This window comes from Perca fluviatilis, chromosome 19 (genome assembly GCF_010015445.1).
Source record: "Perca fluviatilis chromosome 19, GENO_Pfluv_1.0, whole genome shotgun sequence".
In the NCBI taxonomy this organism is placed as follows: Eukaryota; Metazoa; Chordata; class Actinopteri; order Perciformes; family Percidae; genus Perca; species Perca fluviatilis.
Genome location: NC_053130.1, coordinates 25888103 through 25915556, shown reverse-complemented (window position 1 = coordinate 25915556; position 27454 = coordinate 25888103). Strand labels below are relative to the sequence as shown.

The 27454-nt window shown below is 40.7% G+C and overlaps 2 protein-coding genes across 5 annotated transcripts; both read left to right on the top strand.

The window, feature by feature from the left end:
• Nucleotides 1–6753: 6753 nt before the first annotated feature.
• Nucleotides 6754–10836, top strand: pex13 (peroxisomal biogenesis factor 13). The gene is made up of 4 exons (XM_039784562.1): nt 6754–6907; nt 7895–8604; nt 9082–9204; nt 9798–10836. The coding sequence occupies exons 1-4, from the start codon at nt 6834–6836 to the stop codon at nt 10154–10156; spliced, it is 1266 nt and encodes a 421-aa protein (XP_039640496.1). The 5' UTR covers nt 6754–6833; the 3' UTR covers nt 10157–10836.
• A 252-nt stretch (nt 10837–11088) lies between these two features.
• On the top strand, nt 11089–25137 carry kiaa1841 (KIAA1841 ortholog). Of its 4 annotated transcripts, none has more exons than XM_039783529.1 (21): nt 11089–12142; nt 13205–13356; nt 13510–13681; nt 14641–14740; nt 15000–15238; nt 15473–15531; nt 16002–16162; nt 16692–16778; nt 16945–17055; nt 17254–17377; nt 17578–17730; nt 18923–19065; nt 19676–19772; nt 19872–19904; nt 20108–20207; nt 22582–22667; nt 23341–23369; nt 23568–23641; nt 23793–23881; nt 24076–24158; nt 24287–25137. In XM_039783529.1, the coding sequence occupies exons 2-21, from the start codon at nt 13207–13209 to the stop codon at nt 24330–24332; spliced, it is 2136 nt and encodes a 711-aa protein (XP_039639463.1). In that variant the 5' UTR covers nt 11089–12142; nt 13205–13206; the 3' UTR covers nt 24333–25137. The 4 variants fall into 4 exon arrangements, with proteins under 4 accessions (XP_039639463.1, XP_039639465.1, XP_039639461.1 ...); XM_039783527.1 differs by having other exon boundaries at nt 11097–12142; nt 24083–24158; XM_039783528.1 differs by having other exon boundaries at nt 11098–12142; nt 14644–14740; nt 24083–24158.
• The last annotated feature ends 2317 nt before the right edge of the window (nt 25138–27454 follow it).

Here is a 27454-nt window from a genome sequence, read left to right as displayed (position 1 = left end):
GATGCTGATTTTAATCTCATTTCTTGAAAAATTCTGCATTCAATATCACCAAGGTACTTTACAAACAGTGTGTCCTGAAGCGTCATTACCAAGGAATCCAGGATGTGCTACATTGGAGATGTTTGTTTTCACTTGTATTGGGAGACTGAGGCGAAATGCTGCATGCAGCTTCCTTCCTGTCACGTTGAAATGAACCACAAGGAACACACACACACACATGAACCCTGATATTTAACCTCAGTGCAAACAGGATACTGTCAACAATCCGCTCAATGGCTTTTGGTTTTGATTTACTGGGTCCAACTCATTTGTAAACAGCATTTGTATTATTGATTGAATACTTTCAATTGAACTGAAGTATTTAGATGCATGCAGTCTTCTGAACCGAAACTTAAATAACCTTCACCTTCACCAACTGGTGGTTATGAAAAAGCACTATTAAAACACAATAGCCTGGAGAAGTTTACAGCATTGGTCAGGTTTTTTTCTTTCTTTTTTTGTCAGAACAAGCTTAAAATCACGCGTTTGACATATTATGATCTTATAAAGTTGACCAGGCTTACGTGTTATCAAACTATTACAATCATATTACCCATACCGTTATTGAGATGTAATGTAAGTCCTATTCACTCTTCTTTTAGCTCTGTTTTGGTCTGCTAGATGCTAGCTGCTAAATGCTCCACCGTGTTCACTGGTTGGTGGCTAACTTTTGTCTGTCAGCCATTTAAAGTGGGCAGGTAGCGCACAGTGGGTTAATCAAAGCTTGTTGGTGGAAACATGGTTGATGAGAGCAGTGTGACTGAACCAAAACAGTAGCCTAAAGTTGTTGGCTGCAAAACTCAAACTATGAGCTGAAAATTTAAATCCTGTTCCAGAATCCAGGTTATTTTCTGGTTTAGGTCTGTGTCCTTAATTAACCCAGCGTGTTCTCGTCCAGAGCTTATAAATACACCACTAGTACAGGGATGTGTTATGAAACAAGGTATTGCAACACCAAATCCAGTTAAATAATAAGAGGACCAAATGTTCTCACATAGATGACGATGAAGTAATAATTGACCGTCAGGATATTTCACTACTGCAAGGAGCTGCAATTAGTACTAGGACATGGGTAAACAGAAGGTTCTCACAATACAAACACTGCATGAGTGTGCGGGTGCACATGCAGTACGCATGTTGCATCTGTGTGTTTGTCTTGCTGTGCACACATAGTGAGAGTTTGGACTAGACGCTCGGTGCATTGTGTCTCTTTCAGTATTTCCTAACCATGTCCTGGAAAAGGCAAGCTAGACCTGTTTAGCCACCTATTTCCAGTAATGCCCCTCCTTTGCTGCTCTGTCTCCTCCTCCTTCCCTCAGCTACCCGCCCCCTCTCCCCTTCCTGCCGTCTCTCACTGCAAATGGTTGATGACGACACCAGCATCCGGTCACACTCCACTTGAATGAACGCAACATTATCTCACCAAATTAGGCCGGGGATACCACAGGGCAGGCTTGGCATTGATGTGTTCAAACAGTGCACTCACAATGTATGCATGCAGTACTGATAACACAAAAGTTAGATTTGAATTGTATTTACCCACTTCCTCTATGCATTTATTGTATGTTTTTTAAGGGATCTGAACATCTGAACACAACTGGTGTTTGATCACACATGTATATTGAGTGTGATTATGTGTCCATTATATTCAATATATTCATCCGGGGTTTCATATTACTAGGCTGCATATAACCATAAATGGTGTTTATGAAGATAAACATGAGTAATTTTTGTCTTATTGTATGCACATTTCTTGCTCAAATAAGGGATTCTGCGCCTCCAGCTTTTCATGATGTTGCTATAAAATACACCAGAATGAGGATAACACAATATCTGCTCCATGGAAGTGACTAAATTATTATTATTTTTAAATTCACTGAAGGAATAAAGTATGTTCTAACTTTATCACATGTCAATCTGTATAGTTGTTACCTTTTGAGGAACAAACCAGGTTCCAAAACGTCTCCTTCTGAATCAACTTATGGAATGATGCCCAACCAATGTCAAACACATATAGTCATCTTTTCCACCTATAAGATCACTGAGCCAAAGACCTCTCTATGAAATATGGAGAGCACTTATTACTTCCATTCTCTGAGAGCAATTTGCCTGATCCTACAATTTGCAAACTTCCTGCGGCACATTTTAATTATAGGTGTTGCACCTTATGTGTAGCTAGAAAGGCTTATCATGCAAGACCTAACTCATGTTTCAGAGCAGGGAAAATCCCACGACGCTTTTACTGTGACTGTTTGACCAGTGTAGAACAGGTCTAACTGTGTGTTCCAGGGTGTGCAGCAGGTTTGTGCCATTGTTTTTAGAGATTGTATACTAAATGTGAGTGGCTCAAGTATGAACCACACTCCTTGTTTATATATGCTAATGTGGTAAGTGGAGACAGAAGCGGACAACCACTGCTGTCATTTATTCAGCTGATTCACTGATATACAGTGCCCTGCCCTACAAAGCCTAAACGCATGTAACTACATATTTGGTTAGAATTTAGTTGTTTTCTTTACCTCTGTTTTCCAGGGGGAAAAGGATGAAAAATGTGCACAAACTACAAAAGAGAGGTGAATACAAACCGCAGTGACAGCATTCCAATTAGCTAAAGCTATAGCTGGTTTGGACGGATCACGGCTAGCTTTAGCTAAAGCTAACTCACTGACGTTTTCCCAACCTATAATTGAAAAATGAATTTTGATGCTCCAACAACTTAGTAATTGAGTTTGTTATACCATATACCTAAGGCAGTAGCTAAATGTAATTAAAAAAAAGAGAAAAAACTAACACCAGATGAAAAATAAGCTGTGTTAAAAGCTAACTAGCCTAGCTTGCCTTTCAGATTGGCCAAACATAGACTGGCCAAATGTAGTAGTAGAGTGTCTGATTTCATCCTAATATAATCATCTTAAAGAGATATAAAATTAGGGATTTACAACTTTTGAAACTGTAGCCTTCATACTTCAGACCCTTTTTTTCCCAGCTTCACAGTTTCTGTACAGGCCTGCTGCTGTCAGCCTTTTTACATTCACACCTCAGATAATAGAACTTGATAGCATTGCCTATAAAGTCCATTATACCAGACACAACAGTGCTGTGTTGTCAGTTACTGTATTTCCTTTTTTCATAAGCAGCCACACAACCATGTCAACATACCGTGGCGTACACAGGTTAAATACACACAAACTTCAACTATAAGTTCTGTCTGTTTCACCAACATTTTCTCTTGACAGTTCCACTTTTGTATTGTCATGTATACTTTGGGCAATACACACGTATGCAGCACAAAGAAAGCACACGCACACACAGAGCAAGGAGGAACCAGTGTTTGTGTAAAGTACACGCATCACTTTCAGGCCAGTCCAGCGTGCTGCCCAGCAAAACTACACCACATAACCTGTTAGGAACACTGTAATTTCAGAGCGAGTAAAGGAAGAGTAGTGGCGTTAAGTCATAAGTCTGGTTGAACCAGTAGGCTAAATATGTACTGTAGGAACAGAAACTTGGCAGAGATAGAGTATGAGGGAAAGCATAGGGATTCTTTGAACTACCTTATGGTGTCAATCAGTCTTTTATGATTATTATTGTGGTTGTAAACATAGGAATATACTGGGCAAATTTGTGGATGCCCCAGCAAATCTTTTTCAATCTCTGTGAAATGTGTTGGCAACATCTTCTTTTAAAAATGTCAGACTGCCATTAGAAAGAGTGGTGCAACAGCATCTAGTAGGTCTGGAAATAGACCCCCCCCCGCTGCAGCTTCATTTTGGTGATTTCTTGCCAACCCAACAGGAGGACATAAGATTGTTTCTCTCAGATCTCACAGACTTTGAAACATTCTGCTTGAGGAGCTTATGCAGCTAAATTCATCCATTTCCGTGCCTTGAAGATCCCATATTGTAATAAGTGACATTTCCAGGTTTTTTTTTTAATTCTAAAGCACCTGCTATACTGTGAAAGTATCAAAATGATCAATCCACGAAGAAATACACCCAGACCATATTCAGAAACTGTGACTTTATTTGAGCCGTCAGGACTTCTGTATGGTTGGGATACAACTAGGCACTTTCAGGTAGAAAGTGCCACTGCAGTGCCGCTTCAGTCATTACCCGGCTGCAATGATGCTGAGGTACAGTGCAGAGAGCACGGATGAGGAAGACCCGTAAATGCTGACCAATCAGAGCAGAATGAGCTTTTCAGGATAGCAGCTTAAAAAGAAAGGCACTAAAACTAAGCCTTTCAAACAGAGAATGAATACAGGTGTATTCAGGCAGATAGTATGAGAAAAATAATGTTTGTTTTTTTTAACATTAAAGCATTAAACATGTTCTAGTAGAAACCCAAAATACAAGTATGAACCTGAAAATGAGCATATATATATATATATATATATCCTTTAACTTAACATATATATCAATATCATAAACATATGGTCAAAAGTATTTCCACCTACTTTATGTACTCTTGGTCTGGGGCTGTTTTCATAGAGTTTGACTTAGCCGCTTAGTTTCAATTAAAGGAACAGTTCAACATTGCGGGAAATATGCTTATTCACTTTATTGCTGTAAATTAGGTGAGAAGATCGACTCCACTTCATTTTTTTGTTTATTATATAAACAAGATATAATGTGTTGGTTAGTAAGTGCTTTGAATAGAGCAAGGCTAGCTGTTTCTGACTTTCCCTCAGTCTTTATGCTATGCTAAGCTAAGATAAGCTAACCTAACCTAACCGTCTCCTGGCTGTAGCTTCATATTTAATGGCATGAGGGTGGTATTGATCTTCTCATCTAACGCTCGCCAAGAATCCAAAGTTTCTATAAGCTGTGTGCAGTTCAACCAAAGAATTATGTTCTCTTCTCAGATTTCATTTTAATAGTTCATGAATGGGAGCAAAACCCCTGCAGCCAGGTTCCAAAATCTGGTGGAAAGCCTGAAACCAGAGGAGTGAGGCGGCAACAAATTTATACAAAAAGGTCACAGGTGCTCAGCACAAACCCCAAATACCAGGACCATCATCAGCTATAAGCATCTTCCCACGCACAGCGACATCACAGGCTAACACTTTGGATTCCCACCTTTCGCCTGGGATCCTGACACCGTCATGTCACAAACGGCAGCCTCACTCTCACACACCTACATTGTGGCATCACACAGGCATCCTATGTCCTCCTACCCCCAGTGTATCTAATGTGACAGCTAACCCTAACACCCCCCACCCCACACACACACACACGCACACACAACACTTGACATCACAGGGCTCCCTCCTAAAACCCACACCATAGGCTTACACTTCTGCACTTGCGTTCAAGAGCAGCTTTCCTCACGCTCACAGCAGCGTAGTCACAAGCCGCCCCCTCTCAAACCTGACTACTGGGTTAACCGAACAACACTGCCAGTGAAATCTCAAAGGGGGAATCCATCCTCAAACCAATTCTCACATTTCATACAGTATAAGTCAAATCTCAGAGCTGCTATGTCAGCAATAAAAGAAGATTGGCATAGGATATATGGTGATAGTAGGCCTACTCAATGTGACAAACTAATGTCATGCCACAATTTATTTCTATTTTTAGATGCTTTGCAGGCAAGTTTCCATCTACTGTCAGTGGTCTGATGGTGTGAAATAATACAACTATTTAAGATAGGTGGGAATAACATGTCATTTCTTTCTTAGAATGGATTTTCAATGAATAAAAAGCAGCCGTTATATATATATATATATATATATATATATATATATATATATATATATATATATATATATATATATATATATATATATATATATCTTAGCACCTTACAGTTAAGTGTTAAAAAGAAGCAAGTCAACACTCTGTTCTCATGTGGGGCATGAAGTCTGAGGACAGCAGACTTTTTGTATCATGTTTATTTGATGACAGTAGTCTGTTTATTTAGCTCACATTTTATATGGAACTTCCTAAAGCAAGTTAGACGGATAGCCTATACATAACAACAAGGCTGGACAGTTTCTGTTTCTCTTCAGCCAAACCACTAGGATTTTTAAATGACAGCTGTCAATGTGACTGAACATTAATTAGTAAAATACTAATGCAAATCTGTGTCCTTTGTTTAACAACAGTGTATTACAAAGCAGGGATATTCTCTTTTATTTGCAGGTTGCAGAAGTCTATCTCGAGGGTCTTGTTTTTAAGTCACGGTCACAGTACCCTCTGCTGGACAGAAGTGAAAAGTACATTCAATATTTAAGCGTCCAGGGTTTACTAATCGAGTGTGAAAAACATAAAGGATTGTTAATGGATTGTTAAGTAATTTAAGCAGTTACAAAAATTAAGAAATGAATACATACATCTCATTTACCACCAAAAATATTCAGATCTTTATATAGATTAATAGAGAATATTTGGTTGTATCAGACATTCTCTGGTTGTATTAACTAAATCTATCTTCTATCAGTTATTCTGGTCTAACCACAAAACTTCACGGACCAGCTGGTGCCTTTAAGAGTTGTCGGGATTTTTTCAATTATGGAACTTTCTTTGAACATTAGAAATTATATTACTTATTATTAGTCTGTTTAGAGATGGAAGCCGTGCCAAAATATCCCATACCAGGAGACAAAGTAATATGTACCTATAAATCCACTATTGTTATAGTCCGTTTAGGGCTATTGAATCCAACAACACATACGAGTTGCGATGTTAGAGTAGGAAACTACGAGGAGAACAGGAAGGCAGCAGGAGAAGCTGTCAGGTGGGAACAGAGTTCGCATTTTTTTTTTTTTACACTTTGTGGACATATATTTTGCGATGGATCAACAGCCCCCACCTAAGCCATGGGAAAGGCGGATTCCAGGTGCAATGAGTGCACCTATAAATTACAGGTAAACGACGGCCATACACCCGTTTTGTGTTTACTGACTGGAGCTGGTTCGTTGTTGTTGGTGACGTTATAGCTAACTTATGCTAAGGTTGTAGCACAAGCTAGGTGATCATCCAAACAGTAGAGCCTTTGATATGGTGGTATAAATCATTGACCAATAAACCAATCTCCATTTGCCAGAATATTTTGCCGACGGTGGCCATTTAAACAAAGTAACAGCTCTACTAATAGCTAACCAACTAACGTTAGGCCCGATGAGGCCCTGGCATTTGCCTTCTTCTACTGAAGTAGCTAGCTAACGTTAACGTTAATGTTACGGAAAGTGTCTCAACAGGTAGACCGTAACGTTACCATATCTTAATGATAAATGGAAACGCCGCACAAAACAAACTAAAGCCATGCAATAATTTGAATTGCCCTTCTCCACTTTGGGTAGTGTTTAATACGCCACTCTGTAGCTAAACATTCCCATAAAACGGTCTCTTTAGTTCTCACTGTCTTTGCTGTTCAATAATGTTAAAGCACTATTCAAGTTAAGTCACATCGCTGTTTGCAATTTCATGCCAATAGACCTTTTTCACGGCAGACATGTTGACATGTCATAGTAGGAAAAGCACAGGTGCATTCCATTAATGATTGCTGCATTCCAGTTAGGAGAGGCCCTGGCTCACTGAAATAGCTTACTGGGACACTTGATGGAATTGAGCCATCGTTAAGGTTATCAATTTCAGCAGTGCTTTTCCAAATATTACAAGTCAAAATGTCTGGTGTGGTCCATAACAATTTGATCACGTTCGAGGCATGTAAAAATGTTTAAGGTTGAAACAAATCCAAAGGGATAGGCACACAGAATCATTAATGCCTTAGTTTTAGTTTAGCATCAGGCTAATTGAAATGTCACCCATGCTTTCTGTAATCATAAAGAAATGACATAACGAAACACTAAAGATGATTCGATCCCTATGATTTTTTTCTTCTCACCAAACAGATCTTCAAACTTTGGACCAGCTGCAGGCCCCTCTGTTTCTGCAGGCCCTCCCGTCCTGACCAGGATGGTGCCCCCGTTGCCCCCTCGTCCCATCCAGCAGGCTTACCGTCCGGCCTACAGCTCTTTCACCTCCTCTTACAGCCCCTATGGGAGCTCCATGTATGGGGGCTACAGCCCCTACACCTATGGTGGCGGTGGCTACGGCATGGGAGGAGGGTACAGCCGCCTCTCCAACACGGAAGACGTTGCCCCCAGCCGGTTTGTGCAACAGGCGGAGGAGAGCAGTCGCGGCGCCTTCCAGTCTATCGAGAGCATTGTCCAGGCCTTCACCTCCGTTAGTATGATGCTGGACGCCACCTTTTCAGCTGTGTACAACAGTTTCCGTGCGGTGTTGGATGTAGCCAACCACCTAACGCGGCTGCGTTCACACCTCACCAGAGTCTTCTCAGCCTTTGCTCTGGTACGCACTTTGCGCTACTTCTACCGACGGCTACAGAGGCTGCTGGGGCGAAGGTCAGACGCTGAGGTTGACGACTTGTGGGCAGACAGTGCAAGCGATGCCCTGGCTACAGGTGCATCCAGAGTGGACGGAGCAGGGATGGAGGGTCCGGCCGTGAAGTCCTGGCCAATCTTTCTGTTTTTCGCTGTAGTATTGGGGGGACCCTACCTTATCTGGAAACTGCTGAGCTCCAGTCCAGCTGAAGAAAACGGTGAGATTTGCATTCAAGAGTTTGTACTTGCAGATGAGATGGTGAACTTGCACTTCTTTTTTTATCAACATAACTTTTTAAGTTCAGGAGCTGTCCCCCCTTTCTTGGAACTCTTTGCACTGCTAGACTGCACAGGTAGCACAAGACTTTGCAGTTTTTTTCCTCCCCCCAGCAAATCACAATTAGTGCTGGCTTGGAATGAAAACTTGCTTCTTCTGGCTCAGTGCCAAGCAGTTGAGAACCACTGCTCTAGATGGTATCAACCAAACAGCCTTCACTGATCTCTCTGAAAGTAGCTGGAACATTTCAAATACTTGCGTCAGTTATAGATGGGACTTTTTAGTTCAAAAAAATTGGTCCGAGAGCAATGAAACGATATTCTATAACGGAGAAGCCGATGAATGAATTGGTGTATGTAATCTGCCTTTTACTCTTCAACCCTTAACAAGTAAAGATGTTTTGTGTTTCTTTATTTAGCCACTAATTGGGCCAGCGGGGAGGATGACCATGTAGTCGCCAGAGCGGAGTATGACTTTTCAGCTGCTTCTGAGGAGGAGATTTCTCTGCGGGCTGGAGACATGCTCAACCTCGCCCCTAAAGGTGAGAGCTCTTTAATAAGTGCTGGACACTGTTTTCTGTCCTCACATTCCTCTCATACATAAATGGTTTTACACATCTGGGTGTACTAGACCATTAAGTGTTTTATGAGAAAATTGTATTTAAATATGATTTTTTGAATCAATGTCATGAAGTTCCTTGAATTGGTTTCTCATCTTGTTCTTTTATCCACAACCAACTTCTGAGTTGATTTTTTTTTTTGTTGCTCTATCCAGAACATGTAATTTTTCACTATATATATCAATATCACAACATCAAGTTACATATAAACAATCATAGAGGATTGTATACATATCAGAAAGAGGTGGGATCCACATAAACGTTACGAGTAAAATGAACAACTCTTGTTTTCCTGTCCATGGAAGTGCATAGTGTTTATTGCGAAGACATCAGAAATAGCCTTTGAAAGTTTTTCTTTTAAGTGAAGCCCATCAAGCAAATTGTCAATAATGAAAGAGCAAATGCATGCTTTGGAAAACTAGAACAGTGTGGTTTTCCAAGAGAGATAGTTAAAGTTTTCCCCCCATGTTGATAAGATCAGATCGTGACCTTTTTATTCTCTCCCCTGTGTTTAGAGCAACAGCCCAGAGTGCGTGGCTGGCTGCTGGCCAGCGTGGATAGCCAGACCACGGGACTTGTCCCAGCCAACTATGTCAAGGTCCTGGGCAAGAGGAGAGGCTTTAAGTACACCGAGATGGAGAGGCTTGCTCAGGTCCAGGAAGGGAACACACAGGCCTCCCCGACACCCCTTACTGCACACCCAGAGTCAAATACTGCCCAAGGCTTTACTCCAGGCCTTGGTTCAGCCTACACCCCAGAGGAACTGCTAGAATCGGTGTACAGAGAAACACCGTCTTCCTTCAGTCTGGGAACATCCAACCCCAGTATGCCCTCCAGCACAGTGCTAAACATCCCTGAGAAGACTGACCTGTGATGTTTGTGCATGAATGGATTTCTGTGTATGCAAGTCTACGTGTGTTCATAACACTGGTTGGCTCAGTCAGTATTTGTTTGCAGTCTAACTCTGAAGCTTAACTAATAATCAGCCGACAGTAGATATTTGGGGAAAACACCATAGACCTCGTCAAGAATTGCTCAAAGTAGTTCCTAGGCTCATCTATAAGGTTTTATATCCTCAAACACAATCTGGACCTTCTGATAAGGTTAACGGTCAAAAATGGTTTCCATACATAGGTTCAGCGTGTTTCAAATTAGGAGGTTATTCTTACATTTTTTCAGTCAGAGCTTGTACAAGAAAGATGGTACACTGCTGTTCTTTTTAAGATCATGTCTGATTCAAGATGTACCAGATTGAGATTGCTCTATAACAAGAATTAGTTCAGTGTTTAAGGTAATACGGTGCACGATAAATCGGCTGTATACAGTGTAAAGACAAAGCAAGGGTATTTTGTTTGATAATATAATTATGTCATTTTCTTTTTGCTCTCAGTTGTAGGCTGCTTGGTCCTCAGCATTGTCTTCTTTGTGAAATGTGATTGGATTCATTCAGAATGGGATGGGGCTCGTTTTGCACATTGTTAGCTATTCGTTGGTCACAAAGTAATTTTGTAAATATTTAATATCATTATTTTGAAAATAAATAATTTAAAAAAAACGTCCATTGTGTAATTAATCAAGTGTGTATATAAGAGTGGGAAGTTGAATTGTGGACTTTCTTCACAACAGACATTTTGACTTGTCATAGTTGGAAAAGCGCAGCTGGAATTGATAACCTTAACGATGGCTAAATAACATCAAGTGTCCCAGTAAGCCTTTTTCAGTGAGTCAGCATGCGCAATACCAGGGCCTCTCCTGAGTGGAATGCAGCCATCATTAATCCAACTGTGCTTTTCCTACTAGGACATGTCAACATGTCTGCCGTGAAAAAAGGTCTATAAAGTACAATTAGGTTTAATGAGTAGGAGCATGGTTTTCACATCAGTAACATCTCAAAAGTTACGAGCAAAACTTAAGGCCAAAAGAGCTTATTTGGTGTAGTTTTAGGTTTTAATGGTAAAATGATTTTTTTTCAGATTTTTCAGGTAGCTAGCTAACTTAATTTAGTTTTATAAAAAGTAGACTGACGGCAGAAACATTTCAGCCGCTGTCTCTAAGCAACAGGACGCCTAACCTGCTGCAGTGCGACAACTGGGACGAGTCAGCAGATACCGACGGAATTTACCAACAGTTTTTATTTCTCCACATTATTTTAGGACCTTTCCGCTGAGTGCATTTTCACAGCGCAGCCTGTCGATATCATTTTTCTGTGCTGCTGGGCTTAAAAGTTTACAAACGAAGATGATAAGTAGCCACTTAACGTTAGCTAGCTGATATGCTTGCAGCTTGAAGCTAATGATGCCTTCATGGACTGTAGTTGTAGGTGCAGTTGGGCTTAAAGGTAGTATTGACCTTGGACATAGTAGGCCTACTTTGACAAAAGATAGTTAACTCATGGTCTACTTTGTCTTTAATTGCTAAAGGCGTGAGCGCATAACGTGAGCTACTTCACTCAGAGGACCAAGCAAGACTTGCCTACTTCGATTGAGTAAGCACATTTGTTAATGGGACGTTTTGCCGTACAAGTTATGCTGACATTGCAACATAAAGTATTATGGCTAATTTGAAGAAAATCGCAACACCCACCAACAACGGGGCAATACTATGCGGCTCACTCACGTAGATAGGCCTACTGTATATCCGTATATCTAAGGGCTGACTGCATGTCGAGTGGTTAGCTAGGAGTTCCTGAAGTACCTGAAGGCAGCAGATACTGTCTCTCAAAGCTAGCATTAGCAATAGCTGCAGTTAGCCGGTAGGGAGGACCGCAGCATCAGCATCATCCCTACACAATGACATAAAACGGGCACCAGCTTGGTTGACTGTACGAGACGACGGGAGGAACAACTCCGACACAAGAGAAGTATGTCAGCGATATCTCCTTATTCTTGCTGTTTGAATTATGTGTGCAGAACCATCTGTGTATAATCTGACCTAAAAGCATCTGATGTTGATGCAGCAGGAGGAGGACAGAGGGACTCGGCCTGCGCTAGCATCACTACTCTGCTGACACTACTAAGTTTCTCTATGGTCTACCATGGATTTATATCATAAACCGGCATCAACAATTGGATGTAAAATGAACAAATCCTCGACCTTATCTTTGGCTGCTAACACTATCTCAGAGTAAAGCTCTGCATTCCCTCCAGGATGTTATGACCTGTGATGTATTTATGTGGCAGACAATTATAGAAACTTTGCTTTCTAGTAAATGACGCATAAATATTACACAGACATCATTCACCAAACAATCCATTACAAGTCTAATCATATACAATTTAGACTGACTAACGTTACTTATTTTGATATATGTAAATAAAGTATGTAAATTTGCCTTTTGAAGGATAATGTTATAATTTATATATATATTTATGGCTAACGTTTATAAAAACTGGCTAGACTGAAGAGGGATTACCCTCTACTAGCTACATTCTCAGCTGTGACTAGCTGGATGGTATTTATTAATCAGTATTGATGCAATACCTCATATTTCATACTATGCCTCATACATTTTGTGGATGGATGCAAGTGCTGTCATACCGATTTCATCTAAGATGATACAGTCATTCATAATTTAGATAAGGGCTGCGACTAACTATTAATTTTTTATTATTGATGTGGTGAATATTTTCTCGATTAAACAACTTACTGCTGGGCCTATAAAATGGTTAAAACAATTGCCCATCAAAATTTCATTAAACTCATTTCTTCTGCCTGACCAACAGTCCAAACCCCAGAAATATTCAGTTTACTATCATGTAAGAAAGACTTAAGCGATCATTAAAATAGTTGCCAATTCTTTTTCTGTTGATCGACCAAAAATGTTAGCTCTAATTTGGATGTCATGATCCAGCAGATGTGCAGCAAATGTAGGCATTCATTGTTAACTCTCTGCCTTTTGTTTCTCACCTCTCTGCCTCGGTAGAAATGAGCCGCTTCTGCTCGGACAACAACAACTTTCCCTATGACAACAACGTCCTGGTTTTGGACATGGTGCTGGGCTCTCTGTGGGGGGTGCCCCAGCCCATAAACTGGGACAATGTAGCCAAGCTAGTTCCAGGATTCACTCCCAAGGAGGTAACTGGAATGCTGGGTAACTATGATTGCTTCCATCCATCCATCCACCGCTCTATTTGTCCAATCCCATCCATCAGTCATTGCACGGTTTAGTAACATTAGGCCTGGCTTGTTGATAATAAATAATACTGTGGCACTGATGTGATCTTCTAGTGTGCCCATCGATTTGAGGAGCTGAAGAGCACAGGGGGATTTCCTCATGTGGACAACCAATGTAATGCCCTGACAGAAGGAAGCCCCTCCCCTTCAGACGGCCTGACCACGCTGCTGGACACCGGGGAGGTGGTGGAGACAGGAAGCAGCCAGAGCAGCAGCAAAGTTACAGGTCAGTTAGTGCCATTTTGAGTAGTACAGATAACAGATATTTTAGTGTACTGTTTAGCTGTAAGAGTTTGCTCCAGCCAGTGAGCAGTGATTGGTTTTGGCTCGACTGTTTTCAACAGGGGGGTCGGGTCACAAACGTTCTAATTTTACAGCTAAACAGTACACTCAAATATGACCTGAAAACACACTTTCACACAGTCATTAACACTGCGTGAGAGACTCCTCGACTCTCATTGGTTGTTTTCCTTCGCGGTGAAATCTTGCAAATGCCATTATGAGCACTAGGGGGAAGCAGTGGAACATGATTTCTTCCATAGACTATTATATCTTTCTCATTTAGTACTGTCAGGATATAGTGAACGTTTAAGCAAATATGACAAAAACTTACTTTTTATAAAAGTTACTTACTGCAGCTTTAAATTTCATTCTGTGTAGTATTTCTCACAGGAATTTCCCCTCCCATTTCAGTTTTAGCCACTGCTGTACTTACTTGCTGCTCTGTGAGAAGAGCTTACACTGTAGCAATGATAAAGTAGTGTTTGATTATTATTTTTGTAGGATCATTGACATTAAATGTACTGTTTCTGTGAAAGGTCTTATAAGAGCGGCATATGTTTGTCCATGTTCAGGTGAAGGAGTGCATCCAGTACTGCCAGAAAACACATGAGCGCCATCTAAAATGCATTGACTTTTTATTTAATAAAAGCTTTTAATTTAATTTAAACATTTTCACTATGCCTTTTTCTTTACAATATATAATCAGTTAAGTCACAGCTAACTCTGTTAATAAAATGTTCTCAGGCTAGCAAACAGTGCCTGCTGGAACAAGCCAATATTTTAGAGCAGTACAATGCTTAAAATATATGTCGGTGCCAAAAAAATGTGTAGCTGTCGTATTGATGGTTACTGTTTGATAACTGGATTTAAAGTATATTTACATTTTTTTTCTGCTGCTGTCAGCAGGCTCCAAATCGACGCCCACAAGAAGGGCCGGTGCTGTGGAGAAGAAGGAGAGAAGGGTCTCCGCAGAGGAGGATGACAAACCTCAGAAGCCACGAGAGTAAGTATTAAGAACTCATCCTCACAAAGTGCTGATTCCAACAGCAGTGAACCCAAGTTAACAAAAATTCACATTGATTGCTTCTTACACACACGTATGCACATGCTCTATCTTTAAATGATACTCCACCTCATATTAAAATCATTTCAGTAGGAATCACTCACACCCTGTAGTCCATAAAATATTTAGCAGTGAGTTTTACTGTCGGGTGAGTTTTTTTTTTTTCTTCAAATAATGGATTTGAACTTTTGTCCTACAGTCCCAACATGGTCATCCACGTGTGTGACGAGACCAAGAATCTGAAGCAGGACTTCACATGTCCCAGAGAGCTTCTGGTTAAAGAGATGCATTACTTCGCCGAGTATTTGTCTGTGGACCCCCAGAGGTGGGAGGAGGTGGACATCTCCGTTCACTGTGACGTACAGATCTTCGACTGGCTCATGAACTACGTCAGGAGGAACTCTGCAGGGGAGGGAAACAAGGACAAACCCCGCCTCGGTAAATCTCTGGGCAAACTGTTAACAACCAATAATAATAATAATACATATCACATTCTTACACATAGGAACGCCTGAGCTGTAACTTACCTTGTTTGTGTAAATCCGTGGATGTCGCTCGATTTCTTGGTCACTAAACGTGGCGTGTGTTTGGTGTTTCACTGGCTGTGTGTTCTGTGTTGTTTGCTGGTTGTGGGGTTTGCTTGGTTGGTTATGTGGTGTTTGTCGGTTACAGAGCCCAGCAATGTGATCTCAATCCTGATCTCCTCCGAGTTCTTGAAGATGGATACGTTAGTAAGTGTTGTGACGTGCGACGCCATGTGTGGTGATGTGCTTCGGGCCTTTTGTTTTTCAAATGTAAAAAAAAAAACTATTGTTATGTAGCCTGGCAACAACCTTATTCCCAAGAATATCTACCAGCAGCTTGAAAATGTGTTTTTAAGAACTGATCATTTCTACTCTCTCCTAGTTCAGGAAAAACAAGAGGCCCATACATAGATTGTGACCTTTGGCCATTGTTAAGTTGATGTTGCATGAATGTTAAAAGTGTAGATGTTCTCTTGCCTTCAAGAGTTATTTAGACAGTTTGCAGGAAATGTTTATCACTGCTGTACTTACTTGCTAACACTGTAGCAATATAAAGGAGTATATTGCTGTGTCTGATAAAGTAGTATTTGATTACTCTTTATGTACGATCATTGACATTTAATGTACTCTTCCTGTGAAAGGTCTTATATGAGCGATATATGTTTGTCCATGTTCAGGTGGAGGAGTGCATCCAGTACTGCCACAAACACATGAGCGCCATCGTGTCTACGCCCTGCAACATGAACTGCATCAACAGCAACTTAGCGACGCGCATCGCCGAACTCTTCAACCACAACGAGGCCGACGACATCAGGGACAAAAAAGACAAGTTCAAAAGGTAACGAGATTAGGGCTACACAATTGATCGCCATTTAATCGAAATCGCAAAGTGCAATATCCAAATCGTAGGGGTGGCGCAATATTTGTTGAAGGCAAAATATGCCAGCCTACAAATCTTTCAAAAGAAAACATCTTTGTTTGGTACAGATCCTCGCAAAAACCACATTATAATCATTTGCATTTTTATTTTATTTTAATATTTTGTAATGAAAATGAGAATGATGGTACAAAAATGATCATCCCCTCCAATATCACGCATCATATCGCCATCGCAACATCAGTAAAAACTATCGCAATTAGATATTATCCTCCTATCATGCAGCCCTAAACGAGATGCAGAATATTGGCGTTTGGATTTTTATCACAAGTCGTTTCTCGAAGCATCTTGGATGAATGTGATGTGAGGTGAATGTGAGGAATCTTGTTATAGAGATAGTGAAGTCTATGATAATAGGTCATAACATCAAATTGCAAAAAGCAGCCAATGCTAGAAATCTCTTTTTTTAAATTTGATTTCTCCCTTAAAGCAAATTATTTCAGAAGAAAATTGAGCGTCTCTTCGATCCCAACTACCAGAGCAGAGATTCACCAGGAAACGCCTCGACTCTCTACAGGTGAGTAGCAGCAGCTGGAGCGGCAAGCAGTTACAGTACCTACCTCACTGCTTAGCAACAGTGCGTGTGAGTTCATAAACATTAGTTGCAATTTTTCTCTTACCTTGTCATTTGTTCTCTTATTGGTGTCAGTATCACTATTTGTCATATGTGTGTTTAATCCCAGGTGTGGTCTGTGCCATAAGCTGCTGACCAAAGACACCGAGAGGAAGATTTCTTGTGTTCCAGGGAAAATCAACATAGATGCTCGCGGAGAGATCATTTATACACACACTAGGTATTCTGGTTCCCACACGTGTGTAAAGATTCATGTACCTGTACCTGTAGTTCCTGTATTTGTTTAGCTGTCAGAAATATACTATTTACCTTTTAAGGACTAAACTCTTGATGTGTGTGTGTGTGTGTGTGTGTGTGTGTGTGTGTGTGTGTGTGTGTGTGTGTGTGTGTGTGTGTGTGTGTGTGTACACGTTTGCAGACAGAAGAGCTGGGATGTGCATGAGTACATCACGGGTCTGTATGAGGAACTCAAGTCCTGGGTCCTGGTCTACTGGAGAATCTGGGGTACCATCAACTACCTCACTTGCTTCCGATGCCAACAGGTGTGTGTGTTTGTGTATTCATGTAAGGTTATGTATTTAGTAGTAGTAATGTTGATACTATAAACCTGAGCACTTGTGACTAATTATATTTACCCCCATCTAAAGAGTTTCTCTCTGTGTGTGTGTGTGTGTGTGTGTGTGTGTGTGTGTGTGTGTGTGTGTGTGTGTGTGTGTGTGTGTGTGTGTGTGTGTGTGTGTAGCTGTTTGTGTGTGCAGAGCTAACCCATTGCAAGTACCACCAAGACAGTGTGCTGTACCCTGGCATGGGTACTGAGAAAGGCTGGCATGGTGCAGGAATCTACCCCTGCTGCAATCAGAGGGTTCTCCGCTTTGACCCCTCTGGTATGCCCAAGGTATGGACAAACACACACACACACACACACACACACACACACACACACACACACACACACACACACACAATATATGTGTAGTAATTGTCACGCTAAAGAGTTTAAAAAGAGGACCTAAATGCAGGAGACCAGTCAGGCAGGTTAAATATATAATAATAAAAAGAGAGCTTTAACAACAAAAGCTGAATCCAAAAAGACTAGAAATACTAAACACCGGAGAAGTAACCACTCGGAAAAATAACACTGGGAGCCAGAAACAAAAGCAGAGAATCCCGCGCTGAAACAGGAGAACACCAAGACTAATATACATAAGGAAAGGAGGGTGGTAACAAGGAACAGGTAAAAACACATGAGGGCGGGGCAGACAATCACAACACACAAGGCAGGAAGTAAAACAAGGGATGAAGATGAGAAGAACCTACAAAATAAAACAGGAAATAAAAACAAAACCCAGGATCATGACACAAATGTTCTATTTATTGTACCGTTCTAACCAACTCTTAACCAAAAAAAAACCCAACTAATCTTGGTTCAACATGAACTAATTCATATTTAGTTCTTACAGAAATCAGACCATGCATGCTTCACATTCTCTTTACTTTGGTTAGTAAAACAGGTGGATTATAGATAATGGCTGCTCAGTAATGCTTAATTGAACCAAAAATCCTCTACTTGGCATGTAAAGTAGTGCAGATAAGTAATCTGTTTAGAGTGCCGTCCCACTGCATGCTGGGACTGACCCCTGTTATTCTCCGTGGCTACAGATGAATAAATGTAGCTCACAGATAACAAAGACATCCACACGAGCTAAACTGCAGCACAAAGAGACTGATGTACGATGGCCGATGTAACCTATTTTTTTTTTTTTAAGTGCATCATGTGATCATTTGCTCTTTCATAGTTATTCCTCAGTGAGGTAGCATTGCTGTATTTAATATATATAACTAATGCTAGATTTTCCTCTAGTTTCCATGATAGCGAGTCAAAGCGAGTGTAAAACAAAGAAAGGAAAGCAGAGGATATTCTCAAATGAATGTAGGAGTTAATTCAGTACATTGCTTGTTATTTTGTCTTTAATGTCACCTGGCCGACGACCCTAATACTAAGTCTACTGTGCATGCACGTGTTTGTGGCTGAGAGATGTTTTCGAGCTGCGTGTCAAAGCCTCAGGAAATCCTGTTTGTGTGTTCAGGGCTGTAAGATGCGAGACCACATAGTGAACGTACCTGATGAAGAGAACTGTGACGAGGTAACCTCAGCCCAGACCAGAGTCCTAAATGACCTGCTGCTGCACAGAGACGCTGTGTGTTTGTCCAACACACCACCTGCAGACGGGTGAGCATGAGTGTGTGCGTGTCTGTCAGCCGACATTTTACAGGAGCACTTGTACAGGGCTGGGTATCGTTCAAACATTTTCAATACCGGTACTGGTACCGATACTGATAGCGTGACTTCGATACCGGTTCCTAAATTATCCTTTTTTCAATAACAATTTTATAAAACAAAAAGAAATTAGAACATTACACATTACGGCACAAACGTGAGCCGTATTTGGTGTTTTATGCCCCCAACGTCGTCTTCCAGGCAGTGCTGCCTGGAAGGCACAAGGATTAGGCAATGGTTAGGTGCCTTGAAGTCGACGTTGGGGGATTAAAACAGCATTCAGCGAGTTTTTCCTGCGTGTCTCTACTATGTGTAACGTTAGACAGCCAATCACAGACATTATTAGATCTTGGTAAAAGCATGCTGCGTGCTTATTGGCTAAAATGAGATTTACTCCTTTGGTATTGAATTTGGGTATTGAATGACGAGACATTTTTTCGATACTTTAAAGGGAATTCGGTCGGTGCCTAAAAAGTATTGAATTCGGCACCCAGCCCTACACTTGTTATAAAAAGGTTTCCGATAAAATTCACTTCTCTGTGTGTGTTGGTATGTGTGTTAGTACTGAGGAGAGTCCCTCCAGTGCAGAAAAGGTTCCGGACTGTGATGTTCTCTTGGAGCCAACACTGCTCGGCCCTCTGAGAGGAGACGGCAGCACTGTGAGTCTCTCTCTCTTTCTCTGTCTGATGCTTCTTTCTTCTACCAGCGTGTCATTTTTCTGGTTCTGACTTCAACTACTTTTCTTTTTTTTCGACCAGTTTTCCTTTTTGAAAAACTGGAGTCTGCAATTGGTAGGACGTTCCCCTAATTTCCTTCTCTACGTCTGCTTGCATATTCTGCTACTAACCATTTTGTTAGCCGTCTGTCTCCACAATTACAAACACACCTCCCTGAGATCTTTTGTTAGATTAGTCAAATGTAAAGATTGACTAAAGTCATTGTCATCAAGCAGCTGAGTAGCAATGTCTAAGATGTGTGACTTTCACCCTTCCAGAGGCAGCAGTCTCTCCTGTCGGAGGATGAGGAGTACACCACGGGGTCAGAGGTCACTGAGGATGAGGTGGGGGACGAAGAGGAGCAGTCCAAGAAACAAGGTAGGGGAGCTTTTTTTTTTTTTTTTGCTTTTTTTTTGTGACAGATCACAGCTGGATCACAGTGGCAGCTGTTGTTTTTGTATGCCTGTGCTGCTGTGTGGCCTTCGCCATCAGACAGAAATAATGATGAGTCATGTTTGTGGTAATTGCTTTCCATGGGGTTGGCTTTGATTTGATTTGGTGAGATGAGATTGATAGGAATCTCATGTGTGTACGCTAAGTACAGAGCTGGAGCCAGAACGTGGTTAGCTTAGCTTAGCATAGAGACCAGAAGCAGAAAAGGCTAGTCTGGGTCTGTTTGAAGTTTAAAGCTACATTGTGGAAGAATGTCTCCCATCTAGCGGTTAAATTGTATATGACAACCAACTGAATATTACTTTCTAGCCCTTCCCATTCCGAGCGCATTTTAACTCCTACGGTGGCCGTATTATTCCAAGAAGTACGACTTCGTCCGTGGGTGTTCCTTCCAGTGTAATAATAGTTTTACGTTTTCATTATTTTGGTACCATTTCATTGCTAACATCAGCTGTCAGGTTCCCAAACGAATGCAAGCTAATGTTAAAGTAAAGTATCAGCGTGATCCTCGCTCGTATGTATTCTGAATGATTCTGAATGTCAGATTCTACGCTTACGAGAATACTTTGGTTAGTTGGTGGAAGTAATTACACATGAATGAGCACATATTTTTGCGAAGAATCGACTCAAAACATTACACAATGGAGCTTTAAAAGCTATTCCCAAACACCTCTAAAGATGACGAAGTACGTAAGATGAAGGAACACGTTGCATCTGATTTGTTTCATCCGTTTATTAAGCAGAAAAGTCAGATCGAGCGTTTGTGGTTTTTAGTGGGGAGTTTTGTGCTGAACTATTTCTTCATCCATCCGTCCAACACGTGTGTCCTCTGACTTTACTTCACGCACATACATGAGATTGATGTAAATCTGTTCTTGGAAAGAAAACAAATAACCGAATCTTACTTATTTTCTTTCTACCAAATGTATTTTTTGGCGCTTTGAGCACCATCTAGTTGCTTCAGTGCTAATACCAAACAGCTTGTGTCTTCATTAGTAATAATAACAGTTAAGAGGAGAAACTGTTGAAAAATATTAAACTATGATGATAAGTCTGTGATGCGTGAAGTTGTGGAAATGGAGCAGGTGCACTGCTTGTCTGTCAGAAAGAAAGAAAGAAAGAAAGAAAGAAAGAAAGAGAGAAAAAATGGATATATTCAGGTCATTAAAATGCTGTTGCCTGGTTTAATTTAAAGGCTCCTAACTCTTCTAGCCATTACTATTATAACAACATTGTCTTGTATTGGCAGTTTAATTGCAGTTGATATGATTAATTATGTATATAATCAGTGGATGGCGATAGAAAGTCATAACAGTTATTACTGCAGTGATGCTGTCAGGTATAGGTGATAGGGTGATACAAATTCCAATTCATATTTCTGTCAATTTTATTAATTAATATCATAACAGTGATATATGGATACGTTGATGACGTCTTTTTTTTAATAATAATCATACATTTAACCCTTGTGTTGTCTTCCCGTCGACCTGCAACTTTTTGGTTTTCTGGGTCAAAATTTTAAACTAAAATTGGTCGAAACTTTTTCTCACTTTTCCCGACGTTTTTTGTCACTTTTTCCATTGTTGTCGGGGGTTTTTGCGCCTTTTTTAAAAAAAATTTTTTTTACATTTTGTCCACTTTTTCAATGTTCTTGTATCATTTTTCTTTTCTTCAAAATGCTACAAAATTGAATAAAACACCCAAATTCAATGAAAGTAGTGAACTGATTATTTATTTTACCGAACCATCCACGTTATTATTAAATTTTTTGGTGGTGGAAAGAAACCCAAATTTTCTGATATAGAGACTTTTTTAAAACGGGTCAAATTTGCAGTTTGTCATGTTATCTGAAGAATTAGAGTAAAACATCACGTCATTTTTCGTCACCCCTTGACTCCTTTAATCATGTAACATACGACGCCTTCAGCTCGTCGTTTACTGTGACTAACCACCCCATAATAAATGTCAGGTTTATTTTCTCTGATGTGTTTCAGTGAATCAGTTCCTTTAACCCTTGTACGGCTGGTGGCAGCTTCCCTTCAACGCTGAGTCACTGTTGTGGTTTAAATGATAAAAGTAACATGAGGACACACAATTACATGTTTCTCTATTAATAGCACATCTCCACTGTTCCTCCCTCTCTATGCATTTTCACATCTACTTTTTTTTAACCATTTCATTGTTAACTTTCAGCCCTTTCTAAAGATGGAAAACGGTTGCTCCCTTCGGCCAGCAGGTGGCGTCAGATGCCCTCAGCATATATTCATCGTGTTTTTGGTTTGGGTTTTTCTGTTTCCAGCTGCTAAGAAGGCCAAGAAGGCCCACAGACCTCTGAAAAAACAAACGTCCTCTCCAAACTTCCAGCGCAAAGACAAAGCAGAGAAAGTGAGTCCTTCGTATTCAATTCAAATTCCTCTCTGTGGAGCAAAAATACTGCCGACTGCAACGTGAAAATCTAAAAGATTTGTTTTTTGTTTTTTTTGTTTTTGTTTTTGGTCTTGTGGTGCGATACAGTGTAAAGCTGTGTATCGTTTCCAGCATAACACACCCTGCTTCATCCATAGCAGCAGGATTTACTTCATACAAATTACGGCGATGTCTGAAATATAGATATAGAAATCTTGCTTTTCCCACTGTAGGGACTTTGCTTTATTGTTGATTCATATATGGAGTTGGGGTACACACACTAGAAGCGTATCATTTGTTTATTCAAGCGAATATGATTCAGCTTCCATGACTTTGTACACACAGTGACTCTAAATGATGCATTACTACTGTACTGCAGAACATCTGCTTAAAGAGACAGTTCTTGTATACTGCATATTAATGGCTTCCATTAGCTGTTGTAAGTTGAACCAGAAATCGTGTAGTCTGTTTTTACACTGTTCACTTATTTATTTTTTAGTTACATTACATTTAGAGATGTTGTGTTAACTGTGCATTTGTTAGTAACTGTACTCCTACTCAAATAACACAGTACGGTACAGATTGACTGGTCAACTGTAACTTTAAAACCTGCATCGTTTGCGCTTTCTAAATCTGATTATCTTTCCCTCAGCCCCAGTCCAGGGACAACACACCGTTCATGTGAGTTAATCTGCAAACACAAATTCCTTTTTACAAAATCCTCCGACTCATGCTTCCACATTTCTGTATTAAAGTATCACATGAGGATGGACGTGTGTTTATGCTCAGCTTTGATTTGATGTTTTTTTTTTTTTTTTTTTTTTTACTTAAATGTTGTTTAACTGAACTTTTGGGTGCCCGTGGTGTGTGTTTTTGTAGAGTGAGTGTCCAGAAAAATAAGTGGGACAGTTCTCGCTCCATGCGATACAACCAGGACGCTCAGAGGGAAGAAGGTAAATGAGAACTGAATGTTGTTAATACTTTCCTATTTTGAGTCTTATATATGCTTTTACTTTTCTCTTTTATTCGTACTTTTATTTTATTTTTTTTTTTTTGAAAGTTAACATTCAGTGTTTTTATTCTCTATTTGTCTTTATGAACCAGACCAGCGCCGCATGGTGGAGGTCATCGGCTACCTGACTAAGATGAGGTTTGGAGACCAGGAGCAGAGCAAATCTAAGGATTCCAAAGAGGCAAGTGTCTGTTCTTATACATGCTAAATGTTATTTAGTATCAGGATGCTGGAAATGTAATGAAATGAAATGATTGGTGTTGAGCTGTCAAGCCCCGCTGTCCTAGTTTTTGCAGCTGCCTGATGTCGGATTGTTTTTGTTCTGGACAATGTGTGTGCGTGTGCGTGTGCGGTGTGTGTGTGCTGTTGCTGCAGCCTACAGGAGGAATCTACTCCAGACTCGAAGCGCAATTTAAGAGTGCCTCTCAAGCCAGACAGAGTTCAGAAAAGACACCCAGGTACTGGTTTTACACACACACACACACACACACACACACACACACACACACACACACACACACACACACACACACACACACACACACACACACTAATCATTATCATCACTAATTGACCGTTTTTGCAGGTCTAAAATCCGCTATGCTCAGATCCGGACAACAGAAAGGACTTGATGGGGAAAAGGCCACTGAGCCGTCAAAGAAACGAATATGAACACTGATGAAGAGCTCATCAAGACCCGTCAGTACACGAGGAAGAGGCGAGATCCTTCTGTGAGGGCTCAGTATAACAAAACAACCTCCTACTGGCAGCCCCTCTAGCACGGCCACTACTTATAACCCAGCTGTGGACTCTCTCCCCACCCCTTGGTAGTCCTGTTCCCTCCCTCTGTGCTTAACTCAGGTGACTATGTATCGATCACCATCAACCGCACCCTCCTGTCACTCAGCTAGCTACTTATTTGTGGTCCGTTCTTGAAAAGCAAGATCTCTGGATCCGGCTTAGCTCATAGGAAAGGTACTTGAACTGAACTTAGTATGTCTTTGTAGGATTTAGTTTTGGAGCTGGACAAGTTTGGGATTTCTACAACACCAGAAATGCTAGTTGTCATTTTATCTGAAGATCTGTATTATTTGGATCCAGTAAATCCCACACGCATGGAAGACTAAAAAACTAGTTTCAGAGAGAGATAAGTGATGCCAAAGGCCGGATAGGAAATGAAAAGTTCACTGCTTCAACACAGTTCAGCTTGTTTCGGTTAAACTGCCGATCACCGTACATCAGTACATTAAACTAACTCTGTATTAGCATTGCTGGTCTTCTGTGGTGAAGCCCAGCCGTCTGGGTGAGACAGATGCTACAGTTATTTACAAATGCCCCCCCCCCCAGTTCTGGTAGACATATAGGTCATTCCCATCTGTATTGGAATGTGACTGCACTGTACAATACTGGGACCAATAAAACATGAATGACACTGAACTCCGCCTATTTGAGTTTTTTTCCCCATTTCTCTCCACTGGGTGGCAGTATAGCACCTTGGGGGAGTTACTGGGCTCTTATCAATCAACTTTGCCCCAGTTTGACTACAACCTGTCAACCCTGCTCCAATTTACTGCCAAATGATATCAAAGAATTCAATGGGGTTAAAAATAAAATGTTAATGAAAACACTTATACTCCTTTTTCTCGGCCAAAAGAAGCCCGTTGATCTAGTAGTTTAGTAGAAACAGTGTGAAAGTCCTGGGCAGAGGGCTGCTAATGTGTCACTGGGTAGATGGTCAACCACCCTCTCTGTTTGAGAGCCACTGACCAGTGGTTGTGCTAACCTGGCACTTCCTGTCTAATGTACTCACAGGGGTATTAATAGCCCTGGCCTGCCTACAGCGTACACACAGAGCAGGGTATAAGGAGGCTGAGAGCGGGCATATCTTTGGGTAGGTGGTGGGTGGGTGGGGGGTACCCCAGCTGTTGCCTCTTCTCCTCAATAGCGGATGCCGAGAATGGCTGAAGATCTCTGGATCTGGGTCAGGAGGGGGGTCCTGTTACAGCCGGACTGAATTATGGTTCCAGAGAGATGTTCAGCATCAAAGCATCATATGAACTAGTAATTACCAGAAGAGATGCTGACTCCACAAAAAGCGGGCAAAAATGAAATTGTATCACTGATATGAGCAAAAGCCTTCCTTTACAGGGGTGTTGGGACATGCCGCCATAATACCAGAGTGGCCACTGGCCAAGGTTTTGAAATAAAACACAGAGAGCCGCAGCTGACATACTCGACCCCCAACAAAATGAAGTACAGGAAAGTATTCAGTTGATGCAGAATTGTAAGTCTCGTAGTGAGAATCCATCAGCTTCTTCTCTGCTTGCATCAGAGCTGACAGTTTCCGTCAGATAACCGTTTCAACTTACAGTGGCAGGGCGTCATCATAACCTGTAATGGAATACCAGCATGTTAACAGGGATTAGTTGCAGGGTCAGTTTACCCAGCACCAACCTTACCAAGGAGGTCTGAGCGGAAATGGCCTAATGCCACAGGAATACTGCATGTATGACAGATGGCATCCATCATCATCTACCTTCCCTTTTAGGATTTATGTGGGAGTGTGTAAGAGAAGTGGGTGAGCTCAGGTCACAACCGTCCAGGTGTGAGCCTAGATCAACATTTGTCACTGTACTGGGAGCAGGACTGCACTGTACATTGGGGGGGGTGGGTGTTTTCATTAACCCCTGACTAGTCATTTTACAGATGTCTGTCAGAGGAAGCTACATACTAAACAATACAAATATTACAGTAAGCTTTTCCTACAGGTTCGCTTCCAATCAATGTGGAGATATGACAAATATAAAATGGAATGTTATTTATTTTATGTTTTTAAATCTGAGGACAAAAATGCCACATTGTCAGGCTGCCCGCCAACATATCAGTTCACCTGGTCCAAACCTTCAGGCTGCAGGGTTTTGACTTTAATTTCATAGAACTATGGTTAAATATTCTTAAAATTCCATCTCCTCTTCCTCGCTCATTCACAGTGAAGCTCAAACATTGTGAAGTAAAACAAGTGAAGTAGCAAGTAGCATAATGTGGGGCATTAACATTTTCAGTAAGTATGAAAAATAACAAATTCCTGTGAAATGTGTCTCTGTTGTGGAATGAAGAAATCTGAGCAAAGGCAGGGTTATAAAATTCGCAACTTTAATCAGTTCAAAAAGTTCACAACAAATGAAACACCTTTAGAAGGGAAATTTGTCATTAGAGATTGGGTACTTATTTGGATTTATACATTCTTTACCTAATTAAACTCGTGGCAATTCATTTGCTCTCTGGACAAAAAGCCTTTTGTTTTATTTGGACAGAACTCAAAAACAGGTACAACTGAAAAAAATGCAAAAATACAAAATGAAATGTAAACCCAGTTTTTATTTTTTCATTTTGCTCTAAAGGTAGTGTCTTGAAGCACTACTGCATGGTAAACAATCTAAATTAGTACAATTCAAAATCTCAAAAGCCATCTGAGTTAAACAGGAGTTGTTATAAAGACGCAACCAACTAAGAACCCATAAATACCTCCGCCACTTCCTTAAAACATCCCATTAATGAAGGCTCACAAATGAGCAACAATCCTCTTAGAGGAAAACAAAACGCTGATGTCGACTAGGCGACAGCACACACGCGCACACACCCACAACAAAAAGAAACAATAGAATAAAAAGGAGAAGAAAGAAAAATGTTCCCATGGTATTAAAGATGCTATACAATTGGGATGATATGCACATATTCGGTTTTGCTTTCCCTA